This window comes from Chrysemys picta, chromosome 2, assembly GCF_011386835.1.
Source record: "Chrysemys picta bellii isolate R12L10 chromosome 2, ASM1138683v2, whole genome shotgun sequence".
NCBI classification, from domain to species: Eukaryota; Metazoa; Chordata; order Testudines; family Emydidae; genus Chrysemys; species Chrysemys picta.
In genome coordinates this window covers 204,034,368-204,059,241 of record NC_088792.1, presented here as the reverse complement: position 1 = coordinate 204,059,241, position 24,874 = coordinate 204,034,368, and the positions used below count along the sequence as shown (strand labels likewise).

Genomic DNA, 24,874 nt, shown 5'->3' with positions numbered 1-24,874 from the left:
GTGCTCTCTTTTAAAAGAATGAGGCGTGTTCTCAAAAGCCTTGCCAAAAAAACAAAATAAAATAAAATTTCTAAGTGATGTTTTTTGAAAAGCCTGCTTACAGCTCACTCACATAACCGAGGGGCGAGTGAGAAGCACTAGCCAGCGAAGGACTGCCTTTCGTAAAGCGTTGCCAATGGGCGCATGTCTCAACTGCCACACTGGATATAGCTTTTCTGCACAGCACAAGTAAGGAAGGAAGAGCCTTGTATCCCGTATCCTTCATGACTTGTATGCTTGCTGTTGGTTTGACTCATGCATCCTCATTGCATGCGCCTCATAACCAGTGTTTGCATTATTTTTTCCTCTCTTTCTCTTTTTTGCTTTTCAGATGTTTCAGCCCATCATTTTGCTCATCCTCATTTTAGTTTTGTTCTCTTCACTTTCTTATGCCACTGTATTTAAGTTGTTTTTTCTGTTCACGCTTTTCTTTGTCTTGTAGTTTTTTTTTCCAGTTGTCTACCTTACCCATTTTTGTTTTCTTTATTCCCTCCTGTCCTTTGTTTTTGTTATAAACCGCCCATGCACCTAACAGTCCAAACTGAGGGATCAGATGGAGTGGCAGCTCAGCCAAGATCGTGGAGAGGAGCAAGAGATTCACCACCACCGAGCCACCACCGAGCCACACCGCAGAGCTGATGGAGACATTAAACTCTACAGGCCAGGCGACAAGGGCTGTTTCAGTCTAGAGGTCAGCACAGCAGCCCATTCTACTAACTGCTTCCTGCTGCCTTGGAGGGGATATAAGTTTCAGCCACAGAAGTGGAGGGGGCAGGGAAGGGAGGGTGAACAAGCTAGGTGAAACACTGCAACTTTGCTGTGACGTTTTCAGCAAACATATTTAAATATTCATAAATTTCACAAAAGCAAATGCACTCTTGTTTTGGGGCTTATCACACTGCTCCCAGTAGCCTTGCCTGATGGAAGAATAACATTTGGCTCAAGGCCCAAATAAAATAAAATACAGTATGCTCTCTGGAAGGGACTTTGTGCCCTTGAGGGAGATGGTGTGTCTTGTGCTTCCGTGCCCCCAGGTTTCATCTTGGATTTTAAATTTTTTGAAGGCTAAAGATGCCCAGGATGGGGCTGTATAGTGCACAGCACTGTAATTCCCAACAGGCAGCAGGACAGCATACAGTCTCAAAAAAATTATTTAAACAGAATTATCAGATGCTGTCGGTCTGACATACTTCTATATTTGTCAAATATAAAAGCTAACACATTTTTATTTTAAAATCTCCCCCACTCAGAGGCTCAAGGCATGCTTTGCTGTACCAGGTTAAAATGTAGCTTAAACTGATTTGGTATAAACACAGATTGGCTACAGCAGGGGTTCTCAACCTTTTTCTTTCTGAGGACCCCCCAACATGCTATAAAAATTCCACGGCCCACCTGTTCCACAGTAACTGATTTTCTGCATATAAAAGCCAGGGCCGGCTTTAGGGGGTAGCAAACAGGGAAATTGCCTGGGGCCCATGCCAGTGGGAGCCCCATGAAGCTAAGCTGCTCAGGCTTTGGCTTCAGCCCCAGGTGGTGGGGCTCAGGGCCTCAGGCTTCAGCCCCATGCGGTGGGGCTTTGGCTTTCTGCTCTGGGCCCCCATGGGTCTGATGCTGACCCTGCTTGACAGACCCCCTGAAACCTGCTTGTGGCCCCTCAGGGGGTCCCGGACTCCTGATTGAGAACCACTGGGCTACAACATGGTTTCTGCTTTTTTTGTACTGTCTGGTCAATCTCCTTACCTAGACTAGCAAGTGGCATTTAAACATTGTTCTACAGATTAGCCCCATTCACACTGGCCTGCCAAACCTAGAAACTGGTTTAAATGGAAATAAGAAGTTGTTAAAGGGAGCTGAGTTTAAACATGGTTCTTTAATTCTGAAGCTCCATGTAGATAAAGACCTTAAAATATACAAGAAGCAGATAATTCAATCTGGAAGAAGGAAGATGCTGGCTGTGAGAGCTGGTAATTGTAATGGACAGACAATAGGCACTAGAGATCAGAGGCAGAGCGGGGCGGGGAGGCATGCTCCTCACTGGCTGGTGGCCAAACAGATCAATTCCATCCTGAATTTCAAAGGCAGAGTGGCTCTCCTTCACTGAGCACAGGTAACCTTTTTTTTACCTTCTTGCCAGCAGTTGATGGGAGTAGCATAAGTAGTATTTAATTTACTGCCTCTCTCTCTTTACCCATCAAAGGTAAACTTCAAAACAGATATCTGCTAAAACATAAATAACAGTAAGTCAGTGGTTGGGAGTCAAACTTTCTCCTTAGATGTGGAAAACTGGAAGATGAGGGAGTTGAGTCCTTTCATTCAATACATATCTGGAACAATTGTCCCTAGTGAGAATTTCAGCAAGTATGGATCAGAAAATGATTTGAGTTAATGTTTAAAATCTTTCTGTTTAAACACTCTTACCATTAGTAGTTCCCTGCTGCCTGATTTTAACCTTCTCTTTGTATTATAAACCCTATATTTATCAAGCTACATGACTTGGGTAATTTTGGCACAAACGGTTTGCCATCTACCAAAATGAGATGTTACCTAAAGTAAACTGTCAAAAGCTGAGCAGATGGTGGGAGTAGTTTTCACATCAAGGAGACCTTAGCCTGGCACACAAAAGCAGGTAGCTATAACTGAAGGTACAAGAATATCCACTCGAGATCCAACTGTGCTGGAGAGGCGAGTGTGGATGGGACACTCATAAAAGGGACCGAGGTAAGAAGGCATTAGTGACAAGCAAACTTGTTTAAATACAATTTATTGAAGCTACGGGGAACATTACATTACACTGTCATGTGTTGAAATGATTGGGAATACCCGTGGTTTGAAATGCCATGAAAATCATCCAGTATTCCACCTGGGAGCTGGTCACCTTCATAGTTATTGGTTCAATACAGGATAACTGGATGAAGCCAGTTATACAGGAAGTCAGCCTAGATAATCTAATGTTCCCTTCTGGCCTTGAGGTCTATGAAAACATAAAATGAGAACCAAATGAAGCATAAAGTTCCCCAAGTGATTTTTTTAAATTGCTTTTGCTTTTCCTTTCTTAAATTTATTTTCTTTGAGACTGAGTTTGCAAAATCCAGAAATACTAAGTCACCTATTTTTTTGCCAGGTGAATGAGCAGAAAACATAGTTTTCAAATGCAAAAAGTTATTTTTGTCATTGTAAAGAATAGAGATGAAAATTCATGTCCAAAAGCAGAAATGTCAAAAAGTAAACTTCTACCTAGTTTTGTTTCAGGAATGAAAATTTTCACACAGCTCCAGTAGGTGATAATGATTAGCTTTCTTCTTACTGTGTATGGCCTTTCAAAGAGATAGACTTGTTTCAGTTATGCAAACAATTCTTTTGTAAGCAAGCAAGTCCATTTTTTTCCAAGCCAAATTTTAAAGGGAACGTTTCCCATGAGCAGCTTCCATTTACTCATTTCTCCTGTATAAACTATTTGAAAAATAAGCATTGTGGGAGCCTAATTGTTTGATTAAATACAATAGATGAAGACTGCCTTATGCCTGAACCGCCCTGTAGCCTAACTGTAAACATCTGCCTTTGTTTGGTCTTTGCACTGCTGTTGTTAGTGTAACAGTATTATTAAAATGTCTTTGCATATTGAAGACTTGGGTTAGATTCACAGTCCAATGGAAATTATTTCTTGAAATTGTCTTAAGAATGGGACTTTGTTTTCTTGCTGAAAACAAGTAATTGAATTGCTTTGGTAGTCAGGAGGAGGCCAGCGCCCACTGAGGTGAATATTCAATACATTACTCATGGTTTGAGCTCTGTTATGGTGGGTGGGAGAACTGGTTCTGTAAAATCCAGAGGGAAATCAAGTGAGTAAACAAGAATTGTTATCAGTAAAAGAGGCAGAGGGATTAGAGAAAGTAGCACAATACTTTAAGAAGCAAATGCATAGCATAGATCAAAGATTGCTATGGCAACCTATACAGATCAGTGAAAATTGAGATATTTCATCTGATAAATTTCATCTCTTTTTCTGTTAGTGGAATATCTATAAGCAGAATGCAATTTCCTCATATTTTTTTCAAATGTAGTAGACAATTTTTCCTCAATTTTTTTTAATCTTTGGATTGGTCACAAACAGTTTGCTGTGAGCATTTGATACTTGATGTTCTAAAAGTCAAGTTGTATTGCTTAACTAAGGTTAGGCAAATAAACCACATGGTATTGCTTCTGTTTCTCAGCTGAATGAGTGCATAAGCACTTCTGGCACAAATAGTCATGCATAAATTTTAAATTTGGATTTTGTGATTACTCACATAGACAACTTTCATATTCTTTGCACGTACTTTCTGTGACCAAACATGACAGGAAATTTTTGCCTCTCACATGTTTGCAAGAAGTGAACACTAAAGCCATAACCAAGGCAGAATCCTTTAAAAAAATCTTTTTGGGTAACTTTTCATGAAAAATGTTTTCACCAAGTTCTAGTACTAAAGGGTAACAATGAAAGATGTTTTACACTTAGATTTTAGAATGGCCTAGTGAAAATTGCTTTATCTAGTTTTGCTATTTATTGTCCGCATATTAAATGTAAGCAGCTATATTAAACTAATTTATGGGTTGAAATTAAATCAACCAATTATAGATATTTTCAAGTAAAATGTGTCACTTCATCCTTAATTCCTACGTTGTATCTACATGGGATCTTCTGTATGATCAGAGAGAGCTATGATATCTGGCCACATCAGGACAGAATTGTAGCTTTTATGCCGACTGTCCTGTTTTTGTTTGTTTCAGATAGTCTCTTTGCATTCCTTTAAGGCAATTTTTGTAAATCCATTTGAGGGCTTTTCAGTAATATGACGTTTACAATGTATCCCAACCATGTGCTGAAATTTTACACATCATTCCCTTTTTTCACTGATATAGTATTCCGTCTTCATGCATTGCATATTATGTGTACTGAACAAAAAGCCATAAAATAGAAAACGTACCCATCACTTTTCAAAGTTGTGGGAAGCAGAATGACAAATTGGTACTAGATTACTGACAATATTCCTTCTCACTAGGATTAGGGGTAGTAAGAATGGTGCACCTTGATACATAGTATTCTCTTGTTCTATGTAAAATATCACTACTGATTGACAGTATAATGGCCTGAAAGACCCATTATGATGTAAATCTTAATATCCAAAGTCTAAGTGAACTCGTTAGGACTTTGTGTACTTTCCAAATAATGGTCCAGATTTTCAAAGGCTTTGGCTTACATGTTTTAATAAAATCTGGCATTCTTTGTGCAAACAAATACACAAGTGGATAACTGCACAATTATCTATTTTGCACCATTAATGTGGTATACACACTAATTTTTGGGGTGCAATTTAGGCTGTAACCTTTGAGAATTTGTGTATCATATGCAAAAGCAATGTGTAATGCATGAGAAATTGCTGTGAAATTTAGCTTATTGTTTACTTGCAACATTCAGATTTCAAATGTAAATTTGGCCATTTTGGAATGTATTTATTGTGGGGTGCAAATACTAAAGGGACATAATACACATATGAAATGTTTATTGTTTAGCTTCCTCAGAGGAAGAGGGGGAAAGCCATCCACATCTACAATCCTCATTTTGCTGCCTCTGAATTGAAAAATGACTAAAACAAGTAGTCTATGAAATGTGATACTCATAATTCTTGAATGTAGGCTGGTTTCTAATTCAAAAGAATCAAATTGGATATGTTTAAAAAGCCTTCAAAAACAGATTCAACAAAGGGGGGGGGGAACAATCAGATGTTTTAATTTTAGTCAGGTTGGTTTTGATTGTGGTCCAGCAAAAAGGGATTATGTGGATGGTCTTGGGATGGCTTATCATCAGATACCAATTTCTGCAAACTTCTTGCTTTTGCGAAGTGTGATAAATGTGTAAAGCAAGTCATCACAGAACCATAGGGCTCTATCACAAGAATAATAGACTGGAGCTGACAAGAGGCAGGCCTTTGAGGGGGGAGCAAAGAGATTTTAGTGCAACGAATAATATTTAGACAAAACCCTGGCTGTGTGGATGATATTTGTTTAAATGTGCGCTTGAGGTAAGGGAATCAGTATGGATTAGCGTCTTCTGGAGTGAAAACAGGTGAGAGGGGTGTTCAGTGTCTCAGCAGCAGAGCTTTGGAACTGGCCTGCAAAGGCGACAAGAACTGAAGCACTTTGGAAAATGTAATTTGGGTTCACTGAAAATTTTAAATTATTGTCAAGGTGCAAATGTAGTGTGCTGTTCAGTGGTGCTGTGGTGGAGTAACGCTATATTGTAGTTCATGTTGTGTTGTGTTTGTGTGTTTTTATTTTAGTGAGTTTGTGTCCTGACATATATAAAGTTAGTGTTATTCAGTGGATGTCTTATCTGGGACACCATGGTAAATGGAATTTGTGCCTAGTGGTTTCTGTCCCAGTTGTAGCAAATGCATTAATAAGAGGGAGAGATAATGGAAGTTAACAGAAAATCTTATGTCTATAATTGTCTCCCAGTGCTGTAGCAATGCTGCTTGCAAAAACAAATCCACAACAGTTATGCAGATGACATCTGATATAATGCTGTCCTCGGGAGCCAAAAAATCTTACCGCCTTATAGGTGAAACCGCATTATATTGAACTTGCTTTGATCCGCTGGAGTGCGCAGTCCCGCCCCCCTCCCTCCGGAGCGCTGCTTTACCGCGTTATATCTGAATTCGTGTTATATCGGGTCGCATTATATCGGGGTAGAGGTGTACCACAATACTGTAGTTCTATCAGGGGCCTGATTTGCAAAGATGAGCATGATGAATTGCAGACACTGTACCATGCGTCTAAAATTGCATACATAGACAGAAAAGATAAATATTTTCATATTCATTATTCAAAGTACAATCACCGGGCTGAGCAGCCCCATTCCCCACTGAAGTTAATCTGAGTTCTTGCCACTTATCAGAACTAAGCCCAATGTTTATAACATAAATAAAAAATATGAAGAAACTTTGAGTTTCAAAGTGATGAAAAGCTGTGCAATTCTTCATGTGTCTACTAAATTACATTAGAGCACATGCAATTTATTGCTTTTAAAATTCATCCTCCATAATAAGGCAGAAGCAGGCCAATTGCAGGAGAAAAGATTTAAACTTTTAAAAGTGCTTATAAAACTACATCACCTCTGACAGTGCATTCAGTCTTTCACCAGTAGTTCCAACTATTATTACATATTTCATACTCTCAAGGTTCCCACTCATGCTGCCATGTTATCGATAAATGGCATAAGAGATTGGGGTTTTTTTTCTTGTCCCATTTTGCGGGCATGGTCTACTCTTGATGTGTATGTAGCTATGTAACTCCCATTAACGCTAGTGAAGAACAAAGCATCGACTCCTTCTAGCAAGTTACCATTTTTATTGATATATCAAATAAGTAAAGACATGTTGGGAAAAAGACAAACAAAATACCAGTGTAAGGATTTTCAGCTTCCAATTTCATTAACTGCAAGACAAACAGTATCTTTCTAACTCCCTAAATATGACATTACTGTAGAGAGAGTGATATAAAAATCAAATGTATTTTGAAATAATTACTTTTGTAGATAAATCCTGTTATTGCCATTTCCTAACCATATGGGAGGGGTTTTTTAATGATTATTATTGGCAATAAAGAATTACCTGTAGAATAGTTGTTTTCACCAGATAAAATTGCTGCTAAGACATCACATGGCTTTGGATAATCTCAAATTAATGAAGCAGGCAACATGCTTTTCTGAAATTGCACATGAACTGGCCTGATGCATTGATTTTCATAAATTGTATTCTAAAAGAATGCTAATTAGAATAGCAAGAACACAAAGATCACTAAAGGAAAACATCTTTCTCTTGCTGCATGGGGAAACTGATTTGATATAACTCCTGCACACCAAGAAGAGATTAGTCGTCAAAGAATTTTAAAGATTATATAACCAGCTCCTGAGTTTAAAACGAAAAGAAAATCTGCCCTTGGATATATATGCAGCCCGATTGAAATCAGTGGTTTCCCACCTACTTCCAACACCAGAATTTGTGCTTATGTAGTGAAAATGTTTGTAGAAGTATTAATGCACAAGAAAAATTAGACATGGTAGATAATGTGATAACTTTACATTGGTCAGTTTCTGTATATGGGATAAGGGTTTAAAAATTAGAGCAGGGCTAAACTTTTCAGACCAGCACTTTATGCGCTGAAAAATGCAGGTTTGGTCAAACCCAAATTCTTTGCAAATTTGACATGAATTCACCTAATAGTTTCAAGACTTACATATCATTCACCAAATGGCTGGAGGAGAAGGAGGTGGTGGTGGTGATGGTGATAGTGCCCTTTTTATAACTTTTAGCTGAGTGGTCAGGGCACTACCTCTCAATCGTCCTGAAGAAGAGATTTGAACCTGGGTTTCCTTCAGCCCAGATGAGTGCTTTGACCACTGGGCTAAAGTTACAAGGAGTGTATCACTACCTGCTCCTCCTCCCTCCCATTTTGTAAATCTAGACCTTTAAAAATGATTGAAAAAGTCTGTTTGGGGTCAAACAAAACATGTTCCATTTTACCCTACATAGATTTTTTCAATTCACCGAAATTGTTCACAATTTTTTTATTATTAGCCAAACTGAAATTTTTATTTCTATTTTTTTTTTCACAACTGCCAGAGAACTGAAAAAATCAGTTCATTCCTCCAGCTCTATTAAAAATCTCTCTTTTCAGGCATAGAACAGACGTGCACAAGTCAATTATACAGCATAGTACCAATTAAAGAAGGAACCAGTTGGCCCAGAGAGAGTGTGTATGGTAGCTTTAATTGGCTGATAAAAAGTTAGAATGCACCCTTTCAGGCCTCAAATAGTCCTGTTTCTGCTCTGACAGGTAACTAAAAATGTTTCTTTTTGTGTTGCAAAGTTTTCCATATCAAGTTACTTTTACATGTGGGAAGAAAACTGAGTTTGACGGTCAGATCCATAACTGGGAATTAGCCAAGACCTAAATGTGTGGCAAAGACCCAAAATGAGAGAGACAAAAAGTGATTAGTGCAGGAAAGTAAATGCTGTGAGATTAATTTTTTTGGTGTAAATAACTATGTCTGTGACCTTAGCTTCATGACTGAAATAATTGTTGTTAATAAAATTTGAAGGGGACACCAAATTGGTATGGAACATAAGTAATTTTGAACCTGAAGGCTTGTCTACACTACCTGCTGGATCGGCAGGCAGTGATTGATCCAGAGGGGGTAGATTTATTGAGACTCTAGTATAGACGTGATAAATCGACTGCTGAGCACTCTCCCATCGACTCTGGTACTCCACCAGAACGAGAAGCATAAGCTGAGTCGACGGGAGAGCGTCAGCTGTCGACTTACTTACTGCAGTGAAAACACTGTGGTAAGTAGATCTAAGTACGTTGACTTCAGCTACGCTATTCATGTAGCTGAACTTGCATATCTTAGATCGACCCCGCACGGTAGTGTAGACAAACCCTGAGTGAGTAATGTCACTAAAAATGAGAGATATTTGAGAGGTCTGGTCAGATCCCAGGGTGAGTTTGCAAGACTAACATTTAGAATAAAGATGAAATACAATAATCAGGGATTCCACTACTTGATTTGTTTAAAGTCACTTTTCAAAGTAGAAATGTTAGTAAGGTACAGCTGTAACTTGTGTAGAAGCCTGTCCCATATCTGAAGAAAGGGACCTTTTCAACCTGGAACATTATGTATTACATGTAATAAATGAGATCACATTATCTGATTTTTTTTTAAAGGTACAGTATGGCTAATCTCTCTGCAAGGATGCTAAAAGTGAATACCTTTCATCACAGTGGATTGGATACACTACCAGATACTATAAGTAGCTTATAAACAGGGTCTGATTCTGTAACCTTGTAGTAGTTCCAGTTACTTCAATGACACTGCTTATAAAAGGGCTGCAGGATCAAGCCTGAAGGGAATATACAACATGTAACATTAAGATCCTATTTTTATATTTTATTAGGAAGCCACATAAGAAATCCTCACACATATTTAAGGCATTGCTACATATGTGCACATCCTGCTTTGCTTATAACTGTATGTATAAGTGTAAGTCACGAAGATGTCTGTCCTACAGATTTTTTACACCATTAACACACACTGTCCACTAAACATGTCCCTTTGTCCTACTGATCAGCTCAGGGATTCCCATGTTTTACCTGTACAGAATGTATCGATACAGGAGCTTCAGGCTCAACTTGAGCAGGAGACGAGACTTCACCAAGAGGAGCAAGAAAAGTTTACAGAGAGGATCATTCAGGTAAATGCAAAACCCATCCACTGGTACAGACATTTGGCCAGAGCCTGCACAATGAAACATTGTTTGTCAAAAACAAGGGAATTGTGTCTACATGTTACTACTATTCACTCCCAAAAGCATCAACTTTATTTATTTATTTTCACTCATCCAAGAATCTAGAAGCTGGTTGAATGTAAATTGACCTAATTTCTGTATCTTTGTGTCCCTGTCTATCTTCTTGATAGAGAATCAGCCAAAAAAAACCCACATGAGCTGCTATATTCGTGATCATATAAGAAGAAGTGGCTGCTGCTTCTTTCCCCTTCAGCTCTCTATGAGACGGTGGAACAGCACTTGCTTGAACTCCAGGAGCAAAGTTGGATGTTGTAGGCCTGATTCTGATCTCACTTAGCTCCCTGAAGTCAGTGGAGTTACACCAGTTATACAGGAGATGAAAATCAGGACCTCTTTATTTCTCAGTGCTTTGCTTCCCTGTCTTTTATTGCTCATGTTCAGTGTACATAACATGAAATTGGCTATATTTGCCCCCACCTTTTTGAAGACTTGGATTCATAGATCCTGGCTGTTTTTAACCAAATGTCCATTTCAGTTCAAGGGAACAAGGCTCTGTTAACACAAGTTATATTCATTTACACATTCAAAAATGAAGCTTACAATAGTTTCCTTTTTAGTGTATTGTTTCTGGCAACATTAAGTGGCAATGGACTAAAGTCTGCCCTCTGTATGCAACTCCATGGGCATGATTGGGAGTTGTACACACACTTTTGGCCCATAATATCTATTTTTGTTTTAAACTACTTTTAAGGTCAATTATGAACCTGTAAATTGTTTGGTGGGTAAATATTCCTGATTCAATCAGGAATTGATTTACAAGGATTTACTGTTGCTGAGAGTATTTATTAATATGCCAGTTTTACTCCAAAATCCCTCTAACAGAAGAGGTAACATGTTGTATGTGCATTTTGGATAACTGATTTTGTTAGCTTAGTTCTGTGCTAAAAACTTTTTAAAGGGTTCATTATTTAGTAAAGTGCTTGTCATGGAATGGCAGGTCGCAAATAGGATTCTGAATGTTTTAGGGGTAATTAGATACATATTTTATTTTATTTCATTTCATTTCATTGGTAATAGGAATTATTGGTCTGGTTTTCTGTCCACTTTCCTGAAGATGAATTTCAAGTGTTCTCTATAGCTATGAGGTGTTTGTTGCAGGATATATTCTGTATGGTTTAAGGCATTGTGGTGGCTAGTTTACTATGGCTTTCATTTGTACTGGATTGGTAACTAACAAGAGAGGCAGTTATTTAATAGTCTTATGATATGACAGGAAACAAAACAATATGAAATGGCATCTATAAACAATGGCTCTGCATTCCTTTTCTAAATGCCTTTTCCTCATTAGTAAGCATCCACATTCAGTTAAAACAGAAATATATTGGCATTCATGTAGGAGTATGTGACTGCTGAAAGGTAATTTATGTAACTCTTATTGGTGCCAGGTCAGTCCATTGCCTGCTTTTCACTTATACAGTAAGAAGTTGCATTGAAAAATGACCTTTCTGGCCAAAGTTTGGTGTCAAATAAATTATAATAGGGTTTAAATTGCAAACTGTGAGACTGTGAGCTATTCTTGGTGCTTATGGGGCTGGAACTCAGACTATTCTGAGTCTCAGTATGCTTATGTCTTCAGCCACAGTGTGCATCTGTGCTTCAGCCTTGTGCAGAACTGTAGGAGTTCACCATGAGCCAGCTCAAACAGCCCTTTTAAGTATGAATCCTCAGTGCTAATGTAAAAAGGCCAAGACTTGTGTTTGATACCAAATATAAAAGACAAAGGAACTCTGTTTCTTGAGAGTGGGATGAAGATATATTCTTAACAAAAGGAGTGACTGTGCAGGGATGGGAGAAAAATTAAAATTCTTGGGTGTTGTAGGAATTATTATACTCTCATTTTGTAGGAGTAGGTGGAAATTCAGTCATTAAATGAATTTTGTATGAAGCAGTTGTAAGGTCAGGGCCATGCAGGGAACATATTGAAAAGATGCAATGAAGAGAGGAAGGAAAGTATGTAGGACATAAATGTGTTTTATGTTTCAGCATTGTTGTTATGCATCTTTAAAGTGAATTAACTGTACATTCCCTCAGCAGGTTATTTGCATATGGTTAATTAATTGAGGGCTGCAAGCGGCGGTCTTCTGATTCCTCAAAAGTCAGGACTCTTGTCAAATTAAGTAGCTAATATTGATTAAAATTAGAGGTTTCAGTTTGTCTCACCCATCAGCAGCACCCTATTGATACTGTGTGTGTTGTTCCATTAAAGCTGGAGGAGGAGCATCTGCAGACCTTGCGGAGGAAAGATTTGGAGGTGCAGAGCTTGACTTTGCAGAATAAATTGGAGGAGAAGACCTGGGGTCAGGAGAAAAGTTTGATGCAGCAAGAACTCAGGCATTTCAAGCAGAATACCTTCCTTCTGTATGTGAAACTGAAGTGGCTGCTGAAACACTGGCAGCAAGGCAAGCAAATAGAAGAGGAGGGAGAGGACATACTGGAGGTAACAGGCCTGTCTTATTCAGTGGAGTGAAACTGCAAGAATGTGTGGAGTTGCTAGTTCTGTCATGAGCAAAATGAATATTTAGATATCCCTGTTTTCATGCAAACCTCAACTCAACCAACTATGGAGCCACACCAGCCCTCCATAATCGTGAGTTTAAAAGGGACTGAAATGGAATTTAAAGTTAAAGTTACTGGCCTTTTTAAAATAGTTTTGTAAAGAGGGATGACCCATATGACATCTCTGAATTACTGCTCTCTCATCTTTAAAACAAAACCCCCAGCTAGCACAAATATATGGAGCAATAAGTGGGCTAATGGATTAAAATCTGTTTGGATGGTTTGAGTGTGTGATGGGTTCGCCACTGTGATGGGTTGGATCACAGAAACCCCCTTCGGAGGTGCCATCCAATGTGCAAAGACTACCCCTGCTCCTGTTTTCCTTGCCAGCTCAGAACTCCAGCACCCTGTCTTGCTGAGCCAGACACGCCCGTCTGCTCCAACACAGACCCAGGGTCTGAATCACTTGTCCCAGAGCTGCAAGTTTACCTGAAAACAGCTCCCAGAAGTGTGCTTGTCTTTAGCACTCAGATGCCCAACTCCCAATGGGGTCTAAACCCAAATAAATCCGTTTTACCCTGCATAAAGCTTATGCAGGGCAAACTCATAAATTGTTTGCCCTCTATAACGCTGATAGAGAGAGATGCACAGTTGTTTGCTCCCCCAGGTATTAATACATACTCTGAGTAAATTACTAAATAAAAAATGATTTTATTAAATACAGACAGTAGGATTTAAGTGGTTCCAAGTAGTAACAGACAGAACAAAGTAAGTCACCAAGCAAAATAAAATAAAATGTGCAAATCTATGTCTAATCAAACTGAATACAGATAATCTCACCCTCAGAGATGCTTCAGTAAGCTTTTTCTCAGACTGGACACCTTCCAGGCCTGGGCACAATTCTTTCCCCTGGTCAGCTCTTGTTGCAGCTCAGTTGATAGCTTGGGGATTCTTCATGATGGCTCCTCTCCCCTTTGTTCTGTTCCACCCCTTTATATATCTTTTGCATAAGGCGGGAACCCTTTGTCCCTCTGGGTTTCCACACACACACACCCCCCACTGGAAAAGCACCAGGTTAAAGATGGATTCCAGTTCAGGTGACATGATCACATGTCACTGCAAGATTTCATTGCCCACTTCAGCACACACATATACAGGAAGACTAACAGGTAAACATAGCCATCTGCAGACAATGGTCCTTGTTAATGGGAGTCATCAAGATTCCAAACCATCATTACTGGCCCACACTTTACATAATTACAATAGGCCCCCAGAGTTATATTTTATATTTCTAGTTTTAGATACAAGAGTGGTACATTTCTACGAATAGGATGATCACACTCAGTAGATTATAAGCTTTATAACGATACCTTACAAGAGACCTTTTGCACAAAGCATATCCCAGTTGCATTATATTCACTTATTATCATGTTTTTATAAAACCATATAGACTGCACAACGTCACAGAGTGATGTTGCTTTTTTCACGTTTATGTACTGTGTGCTCCTCAAAAAGCCCTCAGGAATACAGATGAAGAAGTGCTATGTTTTCATACTGGCAGTAAAGTCACACACTTCTTGTGGGAATTCAGCAGTGATTCATCCATATTGATTCCTTTTCCCCACAGAAACATATCACCATCAGCACTCACATCACCATTATGGTGTTCCTCCATGGAGCACCTAATAATTTAGGCCAAGGTTTTCAAAACTAGTGATTTTGGGTGGCCAATTTGAGACCCCTTAAAAGGCGTTTGATTTTCAGACAGTAAGCACCACTCTGAAAGAAGGCAGCCAGAATCACCTACACACATTGGGAAATCTTGGCCTTATTAAATAAAATGACTGGGAGAGAGGCATTTTCTCAATCTGCTGCTCTAACCAAAATTCCTGGGGAGGGACGAATTATCCTTCAAATTAATGTAATTCCCAAACCATCTTCTAAGTAATTGTTTCATGTATTGCTAATATTTATGTACCTCCTGTCCATGGTGTCTTTTCTTTCAGCATTTCCTGGTCTACAGTTGCTGCAAGTGTTTGTGCTACCAAATTAGGCAGAATGAATAATCTTCAAGACGAGTGTCCATTTATAAATGCTGCAATACTCTTTTGCGTAAACTAAACCCACACCTAATAGCAAAACATCTTTTCTGTTTTCTGTTGTTTAATAACATTCTCACTAGCATACAGAATATGATTTAATAAATTGCAACACACAAGGAGATCCCTTTTCTCCAGTCTTCAGTAGATTTTTGTTTGTCACTGTACAGTTAATACAGGAATAGTGTCTGTAGAGTTAATTGTCTTGCCATTTTAGATTGAACACCTCGATGCCCTACCAGAATTTGGCATTCAGTCTGAAAGAAAGGGAGATGACCCAGAACAAGATGAGGAGGAGGATGACCTTGTGTTTGCACTGACGGATTACTCCCAACATTCCACAGCGGAGAGCACTGACCATGGACCACAGCTGCAGACTGCAGAACTATTGCAGCATCAAAAGCAGGTACCACACCAGAAGGGAGTTACACATCATACCTTGGGAATTAATGCTCTAGATTTTTTTAGTCGCATCCATTTTGTTTTGCTGCTGTTCTATTTTATCTTAGTACCTAGAATTGTACATAACTTCAATCCTAGCTACACAGCAACTTTAATGGGTTTCATCCATTATATCTATATTTAATAGGGAGTCATGTGATTACTACTGTCCTCTTGACAGATGCTAGGAGTGAAAAAATCCCATTTCCTCTTGTGGCTGCTTGCCCAGAAAAATATATCAATATCTGATGGCTTGCAGAATTTACATACTCATCTTTCCTGAGCATTTTACCATCTAGCCATTAGAAAGGAGGGGTGCTTTTTATTTCATTTAAATATTTTAAGAATCTGTCACATGTATTTAATGTCTTCCATAAAAATGAAGGAAAAGTAATGTCAAAGTTCTGTGACATCATTTTTAAATGGCTAAAGGCAAATCCTATCCGGTCCTCCCAGCGATCTCCTGTGCCATGTCTGCCTTGGGGTTGGACTAGGCAAATGTGAAGAATTTATCTACAATAAATGGAATCAACTCAGCAGTTAGGGTTCAAGTTGGGAATATATTTTTAAATGGCTCAGGCTAAGTATTGAATATTACTAAACAGAGTAAAACTTAATACAAAAGAATATACTATTAACAGTTAACAGGTGTTCCAGTAGGAGAGTAAAACAAAATGCAGTAAGTTATTATTCCTTTTAACTTCCATCTTTTGTACACAAATGTTGCTCTAATTTAACTCTGACCCTTGTGTATGTGCATTATGATTAGGACTGCGATTTAGTCACGGAGGTCTCAGAAGTCACAGAATCAGTGACTTTCAGCAGCCTCCGTGACTTCAGCCTGTGGTGGTCAGGAGCTGCAGGGTACCCCACCGCCCGCTGGGGCAGAAAGCTGTGGGGTACCCCCGCCACCTCTGGTGGCCCCCGGAGCTCCCAGACGCCGTGGGCGGTGGGGGTACCCCCAGCTTTCTGCTGCTGCTGGCGGCGGGGGAACCTCCCAGCTCCCAGCTGCCCAGGACAACGGGGGACCCCCCCCCAGCTCCTAGTGGGCAGCAGTGGGGAACCCCCAGTTCCCTGCCACCGGGGCAGCTCAGGAACCCCGAGCTCCGAGCTGCCAGAGATGGCAGGGAACCCCCAAGGTCCTGGCCGCTCTGGGCTGCCAGGGGTGGCGGGCAGCTCCAGGCTGCTGCAGAGGAACCCAAGCTCCTAGCCCCCGGAGTTGGTGGGGAACCCCCTGAGCTCCCAGCCCCCACAGGCAGGGGGGACGCCCGGAGCTGCAGGCGACTGGGGTACCCCACAGCCTCCAGCTGCTCCAGGCAGCTCCTAGTCTCTGCAGCAGCCCCACTTGATCCCCATTTTGTCAGGGATATTTTTAGTAAAAGTTAGGGACAGGTCACAGTTTCCGTGAATTTTTCTGTTATGCCCATGACCTGTCCGTGACTTTTACTAAAAATATCCGTGACAAACTCTTAGCCTTAATTATGATGAATTTTGTCTATAGTTACGTGATCACATACTATTTTTCCACAGGACTCATGCTTCATTCAGTGTTCAGTTTGGAAAGTGTGTGGTAAATTAGACAGCTATTCAACATTTATTTTTTTGATCACTGAGCAGTGACCATACCCCTGCATAATTCACTTCATATTCCTGCCTTTATTTGCTGCATACCAGTCATCCTGTCCATTGAGAACCCAACTGTCCTGTATGACACCAGTGTAAATTCTGATTTCTTCAGATTTATATTAAGTAATTGCAAATAGAAGTTGGTCCTAGGTTCTATTCTATCCTATATAGGCTTTTATACTGTGGTAATCAGCAAAATATCTGAGCCCCTTCCAGTAGTGTACTAAGCCTTGTGACTACACAACTGTCACACGTTGTTTGTTCTCTCATCCTCTCCCCAAAAAAAGAAGTGATGTGCAATGGAGTGTCTTGCTTTAGTAGGGTGTGGCTTGTTTTGTTTATATGATCTGTTGCGCAATGTATTTGTTAGAGAAGTCAAGGTCAAAGAAATGAGCCTTGCCCTTGGAGTGGAAGGTGGGGAGTTTTGGGCCCCTTCCTCCAAGGGCAAACTGCAGTCTGGCTTAGCCACTCTCATCACTGGGAAGTGGGGGGGAAGAGGAGGGTGTCCCGGCCTCTCCACCTGCTACTCTGGCCCCCGACCCAGGGACCCTCTAACACAGGGTTGGGCAAACTTTTTGGCCCGAGGACCACATCTGGGTATGGAAATTGTATGGCAGGCCACGAATGCTCACAAAATTGGAGGTTGGGGTATGAGAGGAGGGTGAGGGCTCCGGCTGGGGGTGCAGACTCTGGGGTGGGGCCAGAAATGAGGAGTTCAGGGTGCAGGAGGGGGGCTCTGGGCTGGGACAAGGGGCTGGGGGTTAGGGCTCTGGCTGGGGGTGCAGGCTCTGGGGTGGGGCTGGGTGTGTAGGAGGGTGCTCTGGGTTGGGACTGAGGGGTTCGGAGAGCAGGAGGGGGATCAGGGCTGGGGCAGGAGGTTGGGGCACAGGAGGGGGTCAGGAGTGCATGCTCCAGGCAGCGCTTACGTCAAGCAGCTCCCGGAAGCAGTGGCATGTCCCCCCTCCGGTTCCTACATGGAGAATTCTTTGAAATTCTCAGGAGGCTCTGCGCTGCCCCATCCCCAGGTGCTGCCCCTGCAACTCCCATTGGCTGCAGTTCCCAGCCAATGGGAGCTGCAGGGGTGGTGCTTGGGGCAGGAGCAGTTTACGCAGGGCCGGCTCCAGGCACCAGCGCAGCAAGCAGGTACTTGGGGCGGCCAACGGAAAGGGGTGGCACTTTCGGCTCTTTGGCGGCAATTCGGCAGCGGGTCCCTCAGTCCCTTTCGGAGGGAAGGACTTGCCGCCGAATTGCTGCCGAAGAATGAAGTGGCGGTGGTAGAGCTGCCGCCGAAGTGCTGCTGATCGCTGCTTGGGGTGGCAAAAACGCTGGAGCCGGCCCTGAGTGTACGGAGCCCCCTGCCTGCCCCTATGTGTAGGAGCCGTACGGGGTCATGCTGCTGCTTCCAGGAGCCACACAGAGCCACGGGCCCGACCCCGCTCCCTGGCGGGAGCTCAAGGGCCAGATTTAAATGTCTGATGGGCCGGATGCGGCCTCCAAGCCATAGTTTGCCCATCCCTGGTCTAGCGGCAGCCACTTACTGCCCTCCTCCAACTCTCCTCTACTGCCTGCTTCCCTGGGCCACTTCCCGGTAGCCCCAGCACCTTCTCTGCCCCTTTGTGTCAGGGCCCCAGGCTGGCAGTCGTCAGCCTAGAGCTTCCCCCGCCTCTGCTGACCCTGCCCAGCCCTGCTCTGTCTTAGGTGCTTCTCTCTCTAGGAGCCAGTTCTTCTCCCTTTGCCCTGAAGGGAGAGACTCCACTCCTCTCTGCCCTGCAGCCTCCACTTGAATGGCTCCCAGTAAGCCCTTCCAGGATTGGCTGGGGCCCTGCGCAGCCTCTCTGGCTTGCTTTAACCCCTTCCATGCCAGACTGGGGCAGCTGCCCCACTACACGACACACTTCGGACTGGGGGAAACCACAGCGTAGAGGGAGCCTGCAAGAAAATGAATACTGTCTCAGGCTGTATTAACTTCCCACTGGAATCTCCACGGGGTTTAGGGAATAGTATGTGTATCTGCATTCCCTAGTCTTCTCCCTCTAACTTCCTCTGCCCTCCCAGATCTGCAGACAGTCCAAGTTCTCCATGGAGTCTGGAGAGGAGGGGCCATGGTGCTGTGGGGACATGCTTTCCATTCACATTGAAGGGTATCGACTCTCAGAGGGGCCCCCTATGTGAGGATCCACAGGATATGATCTGGTCCTACACTATTAATACAGTATTTGTGATTGCTGTGTGATCTAATAGATCCATTCTAGGAAACAGTTTGTCTCCATCCTGTAGTAAGACTAGGATTGTTTCTAGGGAGTTTACAGGACTCTTGCACCTACTTCTTAGGTTCAAGGCTTAGACTGTTTTGTGTGTGTGTGTGTGTCTGTGCACACGTGACACAGACGAAACCACAAAAGTATGGTCTATAGAGAGCTGCATACTGTTCTTACAGCCTATGAACAACTGGGGTGCATTTTGCCTTTGCTTTTTGACCTTCAGTAACTGAGAACTCCATTCTCTAGCTGCAATGTAGTGAAAGGTACCCAAAGCCTTTGTCCAGTACATGTTATCATGTAAAATGCTCTACCAAGATTTTATTCATTTGGTTAGTCTGGCACTCACATGTCTGACTTAGGAAGGGTTTAGTATTAATAATCTTGTTGGAGGTCAGAAGCTGCCCTTTCTGGGAATGTAGCAAGGGTGACCAGATGTCCCGATTTTATAGGGACAGTCCTGATTTTTGGGTCTTTTTCTTATATAGGCCCCTATTACCCCCCACCCCGTCCCGATTTTTCACACTTGCTGTCTGGTCACCCTAAATGTAGCTCACCAGTCCCTTATATATCACCATGGTCTCCTCCCGAGAATGAGGCTGAGGCGCAGGGCACTGAAGAGATGCTTATAAACATATCATATAATTGCATTCATCTTGTAGACTAAATTAGTCTATGAATGAGTAAAATAAATATAAACTAGTACCATCTCAATAAGCCTCAGCCATATATTAGCTTTTCAAGTACAGCCTTAGACAGCAATCTCACCAATCAAGAATATATGAATAAAATATGTCCTCTCTGAAAGAATCATTGCTCTGAGATTAATGTCAATTAAATTGGCAACAGTGGTAAGTACCATGCATATAATTCATTTTTGTAAGTGTTACGTGCTCTTCTAATTCAGCATTTCCAGCAATCTCACTTAAGGAAATGACTCATAGTAACAAATCATGTCTCAGTACCCCTGCTGATAGAAGCAGATATTTCTAATGAATACTGCATGGGGCTCCGGTGGATTTGTGAGGGCAAAACAAGTTTTCTACCTTCTAACCAGGAAATACATATTGTGTGACTAATGCAAGAATAGTAAGTTTGCTAAATATTAGTTATTTCAAGAGCTATACTGCATTTCATTGTATATTATACTGTATGGCATATACCACACTCCTCAATTTCCAAGCACCCTGTATTTGACAGATACATTGAGAGTTAAAATGGTTTACTGCTATTGGGCTTCCAGCTAATTATTAGTGGCAAGAAAGGGTCATATCACTCTCTAATACGAAAAAGAGAAACCTTGTTGCAGGTTAATTCTGATCCTGTAGCCAATTTAGGGCTCTGTAAGAGCCATATTCTGCTCTCAGATACACTATTATATGTTTGGCTCAAAATGTCAATTTTGCTGCAAAAGTAGGGCATGACACTGCATGCCCTCTATACGTCGAACCCCCACTGAATTCCATGAGATTGCAGGATCTGGCCCTGACTCTATACACATTACAGAATTTCCAGTGTAAACCTCCGTTTATAAATTATTCCAGATTTTAAAAATACTTCATTAATACATATTTATTAGTGATAACAAAATTGGAGCAAAGAAGGTGTCACCCCACTTTCCCTAATGGAATCCCAGTACCAAAAGTGAGTTCCGTGGAAGCTCTGAGAGATGTCTGGGCGCAATATTTGAAATAGACCTTGGCCACTCATAGCTGCTAAAAGCCACCGAGGAGCACATAGCTCATTAGTGGTTGATTTCTTCAACATCTCCCTCAAAGAAGTTAGCCTGCAAACCTCCCTGAACATGCATTTCTTCTTCGAGTGATTGCTCATGTGTATTCCACAATAGGTGTGCGTGCTTGCCACATGCACTGGTGCCAGAAGTTTTTCCCTTAGCAGTACCCCTAGTGGAGCACCCCTAGCGACCCCTGGAGTGACGCCTCCATGGCGCAGTATAAGGGGCGCTGCACACTCCCCCCACTCTCAGTTCCTTCTTGCTGCCAGTGAAGGTGCTTCGGAACTGCTCTGCTCCAGCTTTGCTGTAGCTCGTCCCCAGAACTGCTTGTTTGTTCAGTGTGTGGTACCTGTAGTTAGTTAGTTGATTAGTCTAGTTTAGTTTAACTAGAACGCCTGGGCCGGGGCATGCCCCAGGCCCTGGGTTTTAAGTCGTGCGACACTTGTAGGTGACCTATGCCAGTGAATGATCAGCACGCGGACTGTTTACGCTGTTTGGGGGAAACCCATCTCAGCGATCGCTGCAAGATCTGCAAGTCGTTTATGCCTTGGACCAAGAAAGAAAGGGACATTAGGCTCCAGGCTATTCTGATGGAGTCGGCGCTGACCCCGGCTCGGGCCTTCTTCACAGCAGCACTGGAGTAAACCCGGGGCAGAGACTAGACCCATGTTGCAGTCCTCGATCCCCCACCGGCCTCTAGGCCTCCGACTCAAGTCGAGCAGAGTAGCCTGGCCCATTTGGAGCAGGCCTCCCCGGATGTCTGGATGCCCTCCACAACGGAGGCCCTGCAGGTGGCCCGGGATGTCATGTCCATGCCAGTACCAGGAGCACTGCCGATGTCAGCCCCAGGCTCCAGAGGCAAGCCATCACTGGGATCTCCGCAGTCACCCCCAACTCGGTACTGGTCTCGGTTGAGGGAACGTTCCTGACACCGTTCTCTGCCCAGCGACCGTTCCGTGCAAAGTCCACGTGGGTCGCCATCAACTCCCACCAAGTTGTCTGGTTGGATTCCATCGGACCGAGACTCCCGGCACCGCTCCGCCTCAAGGAGCGAACACCGAGGGAACTGAGGCCAACAACGCCAAAGATCCTCGTCTCGGAGGGGCTATCTCAGCTGGTTACGACACAAATGCCGACGCCGTTCTCGTTCCTCGTCCCGCTCATGGGTCCACCCGCCGGAGCCGATCGCGGAGCAGCTGTTACCGACGGTACCGGTCCTCCACGTCGGGATTGCGGTTCCGTGGTCGGCACTGGGCAGAGTGGCCTTGCCTCTCCACGAAGGGGTGGCAAAAATTTCAAACGCCCTGTGGCAAACCCCAGCCTCATTGGCCCCCATCTCTAAGAGAGCGGAATGCAAGTATTTTGTGCCCGCCAAGGGGCATGAATACTTGTACATCCACCCTGCTCCCAACTCCCTGGTGGTCGAGTCGGTCAACCACAGGGAACGGCAGGGCCAACCAACCCCTACCCCAAAAAATAAAGATTCAAGGAGGCTGGATTCATGTGGAAGGAAAATTTATTCATCCTCAAGCTTCCAGTTACGGGTGGCGAACCACCAGGCTCTCCTGGACCGGTATGAGTTAAATCTGTGGGGCTCTCTGCCCAAGTTCGAGGACTTCCTCCAGGAGTGCTACAGGAAGGAGTTCAAGGCGCTGGTGGAAGGGGGTACAGCAGCTGCCAGGGCAATATGGCAGGCAGCTTCAGATGCAGGGGACACGGCCGTGCGGTCCATGGCCTCCGTGGTGTCCATGAGAAGGGCATCATGGCTCCTGCTCTCTGGGCTGTCCAGCGAGGCGCAGACCTCCTGCTGGACCTTCTATTTGATGGCAAAGCTCTGTTTGCGGAACAAATGGATACAAAGCTGCATGGCCTGAAAGACTCCCGCATGACGCACCAGACTCTGGGTCTGTATGTTCTGGCTCCGGCTAAACCTAAGTTCAAGCTGCAGCAGACTCCCACCCTGGCCACCCACTCAAAATACGAGACCGCTTATAAGAAGTCGCGGGACTATAAGAAGCGCCCTCAAAGGCAGTCTCGACCTGCCCCTCAGCCTGGGTGCTCCAAGGGCAAGCAGGTGGGGAAAAGGCAGTTTTGACGGGATGCCCGGGGGCGCCCTGCCAGTTCTCATCAGGGATCCAGCCTCAATAAAGCTTCCCTTCTCCAATCGTTTTGTGCTTTCCTCCCGGAGTGGTCGCAGCTGACCTCGGACCGATGGGTCCTCAACACCATCTCCCAGGGCTACACCCTCCAGTTTACTTCCACTCCACCCAACCATCCTCCACCCCCATCCCTCCTGCGGGACCCCTCTCATGAAGCTCTGCTTGAGCAGGAAGTGGGGTGGCTCCTGGACCTCTGAGCAGTGGAAGCGGTACCGGGGAAGTTCAAAAGCAAGGGGTACTACTCCTGTTATTTCCTTATCCCAAAGGCCAATGGGGGGCTCAGGCCCATCTTGGACCTGCGAGGTCTGAACCAGTACATGCTGAAACTTAAGTTCTGCATGGTCTCCCTGGCCTCCATCATCCCCTTCCTGGATCCCGGGGACTGGTATGCCGCCCTCAATTTGCAGGAGGCGTACTTCCACATTCATATATTCGAGGGGCACAGACGCTTCCTCTGTTTCATGGTGGGGCAGGAACACTACCAATTTACAGTCCTCCTGTTTGGCCTGTCCACTGCCCCCAGGGTATTCACGAAATGTATGTTGATGGTAGCGGCCTACCTCAGGCACCGGGGGGTCCAGATCTTCCCCTATCTGGACAACTGGATGGTCAAGGGCAGCTCCCGGTCGCAGGTGTGGGAACATGTGGCGATCCTTCTGTCCACATGCACCACTTTGGGCCTGTGAGTAAACAACACCAAGTCCATGTTAGTCCCGGTACATCACATAGAGTTTATCGGGGCAGTCCTGGACAGCTTGTCAGCCAGAGCCTCCCTCCCACTGGACAGGTTCGAGACCCTGAAGGGGCTCATCGACATGGTCACAAGGTTTCCGGTGACAACAGCCAGAGCATGCCTCCAGCTCTTGGGTCACATGTCGGCGTGCACGTATGTGGTCCGTCACGCCAGACTCAGGATGAGGCACCTCCAGCTCTGATTGGCCTCGGTGTTCTCCCAGGCCAGGGACAGGATGGACAAAGTCTTCACGATGCCTGAGCCAATGATCTCCCTGCGGTGGTGATCCTCCCCGAGAAACATGCTCCAAGGGGTCCCGTTCAGGGGCAGGGCCCCATTGCTGGAACTGGTGTCAGATGTGTCGGACCTCGGATGGGGGCCCATGTGGGGAACGTTTAGACCCATGGTCTGTGGTCGGCTCAGGACCTGACCCTCCACATAAACGTCAAGGAGCTCAGGGCGGTGCGGCTGGCGTGCATGGCCTTCCGCGTGCACCTGGAGGGCCGGGTGGTCAGGGTTCTCACGGATAACACGGCCTCAATGTTTTACATCAACAGGCAAGGCGGGGCCCAATCCTCTACCCTCTGCCACGAAGCCCTCAGGCTATGGGACTTTTGTATAGCCCACGACATCTGCCTACAGGCCTTCCACCTATCGGGCTCCCGGAACTCTGGGCCGGATTGCTTGAGCAGGGACTTCTCCTCTCAGCACGAGTGTTCTCTCCACCCAGATGTGGTGCACAGACTTTTCCAAGTGTAGGGAACTCCCCATGTGGACCTGTTCATGACTCGGCCCCGGTTCTGCTCCGGGGGCGGCTGGGATGGGGCGCTATCTCCGATGCCTTCCTCCTGTGCTGGTCAGGTCAGCTTCTCTATGCCTTTC

General features: G+C 43.9%; 1 protein-coding gene across 5 annotated transcripts in view; it reads left to right on the top strand.

Moving 5' to 3' along the window:
* Positions 1 to 24,874, top strand: part of MTCL1 (microtubule crosslinking factor 1) — a 196,429-nt gene that overhangs the window by 124,986 nt on the left and 46,569 nt on the right. For 2 of the 5 annotated variants that reach the window (XM_065585253.1, XM_065585256.1), the window contains exons 6-9: positions 575 to 730; positions 10,209 to 10,331; positions 12,652 to 12,882; positions 15,258 to 15,446. In XM_065585253.1, coding sequence (XP_065441325.1) covers positions 575 to 730; positions 10,209 to 10,331; positions 12,652 to 12,882; positions 15,258 to 15,446 — 699 coding nt within the window. The remainder of the gene's footprint in view (positions 1 to 574; positions 731 to 10,208; positions 10,332 to 12,651; positions 12,883 to 15,257; positions 15,447 to 24,874) is intronic. The other 3 variants (XM_065585255.1, XM_065585257.1, XM_065585254.1) reach the window with 2 other exon arrangements.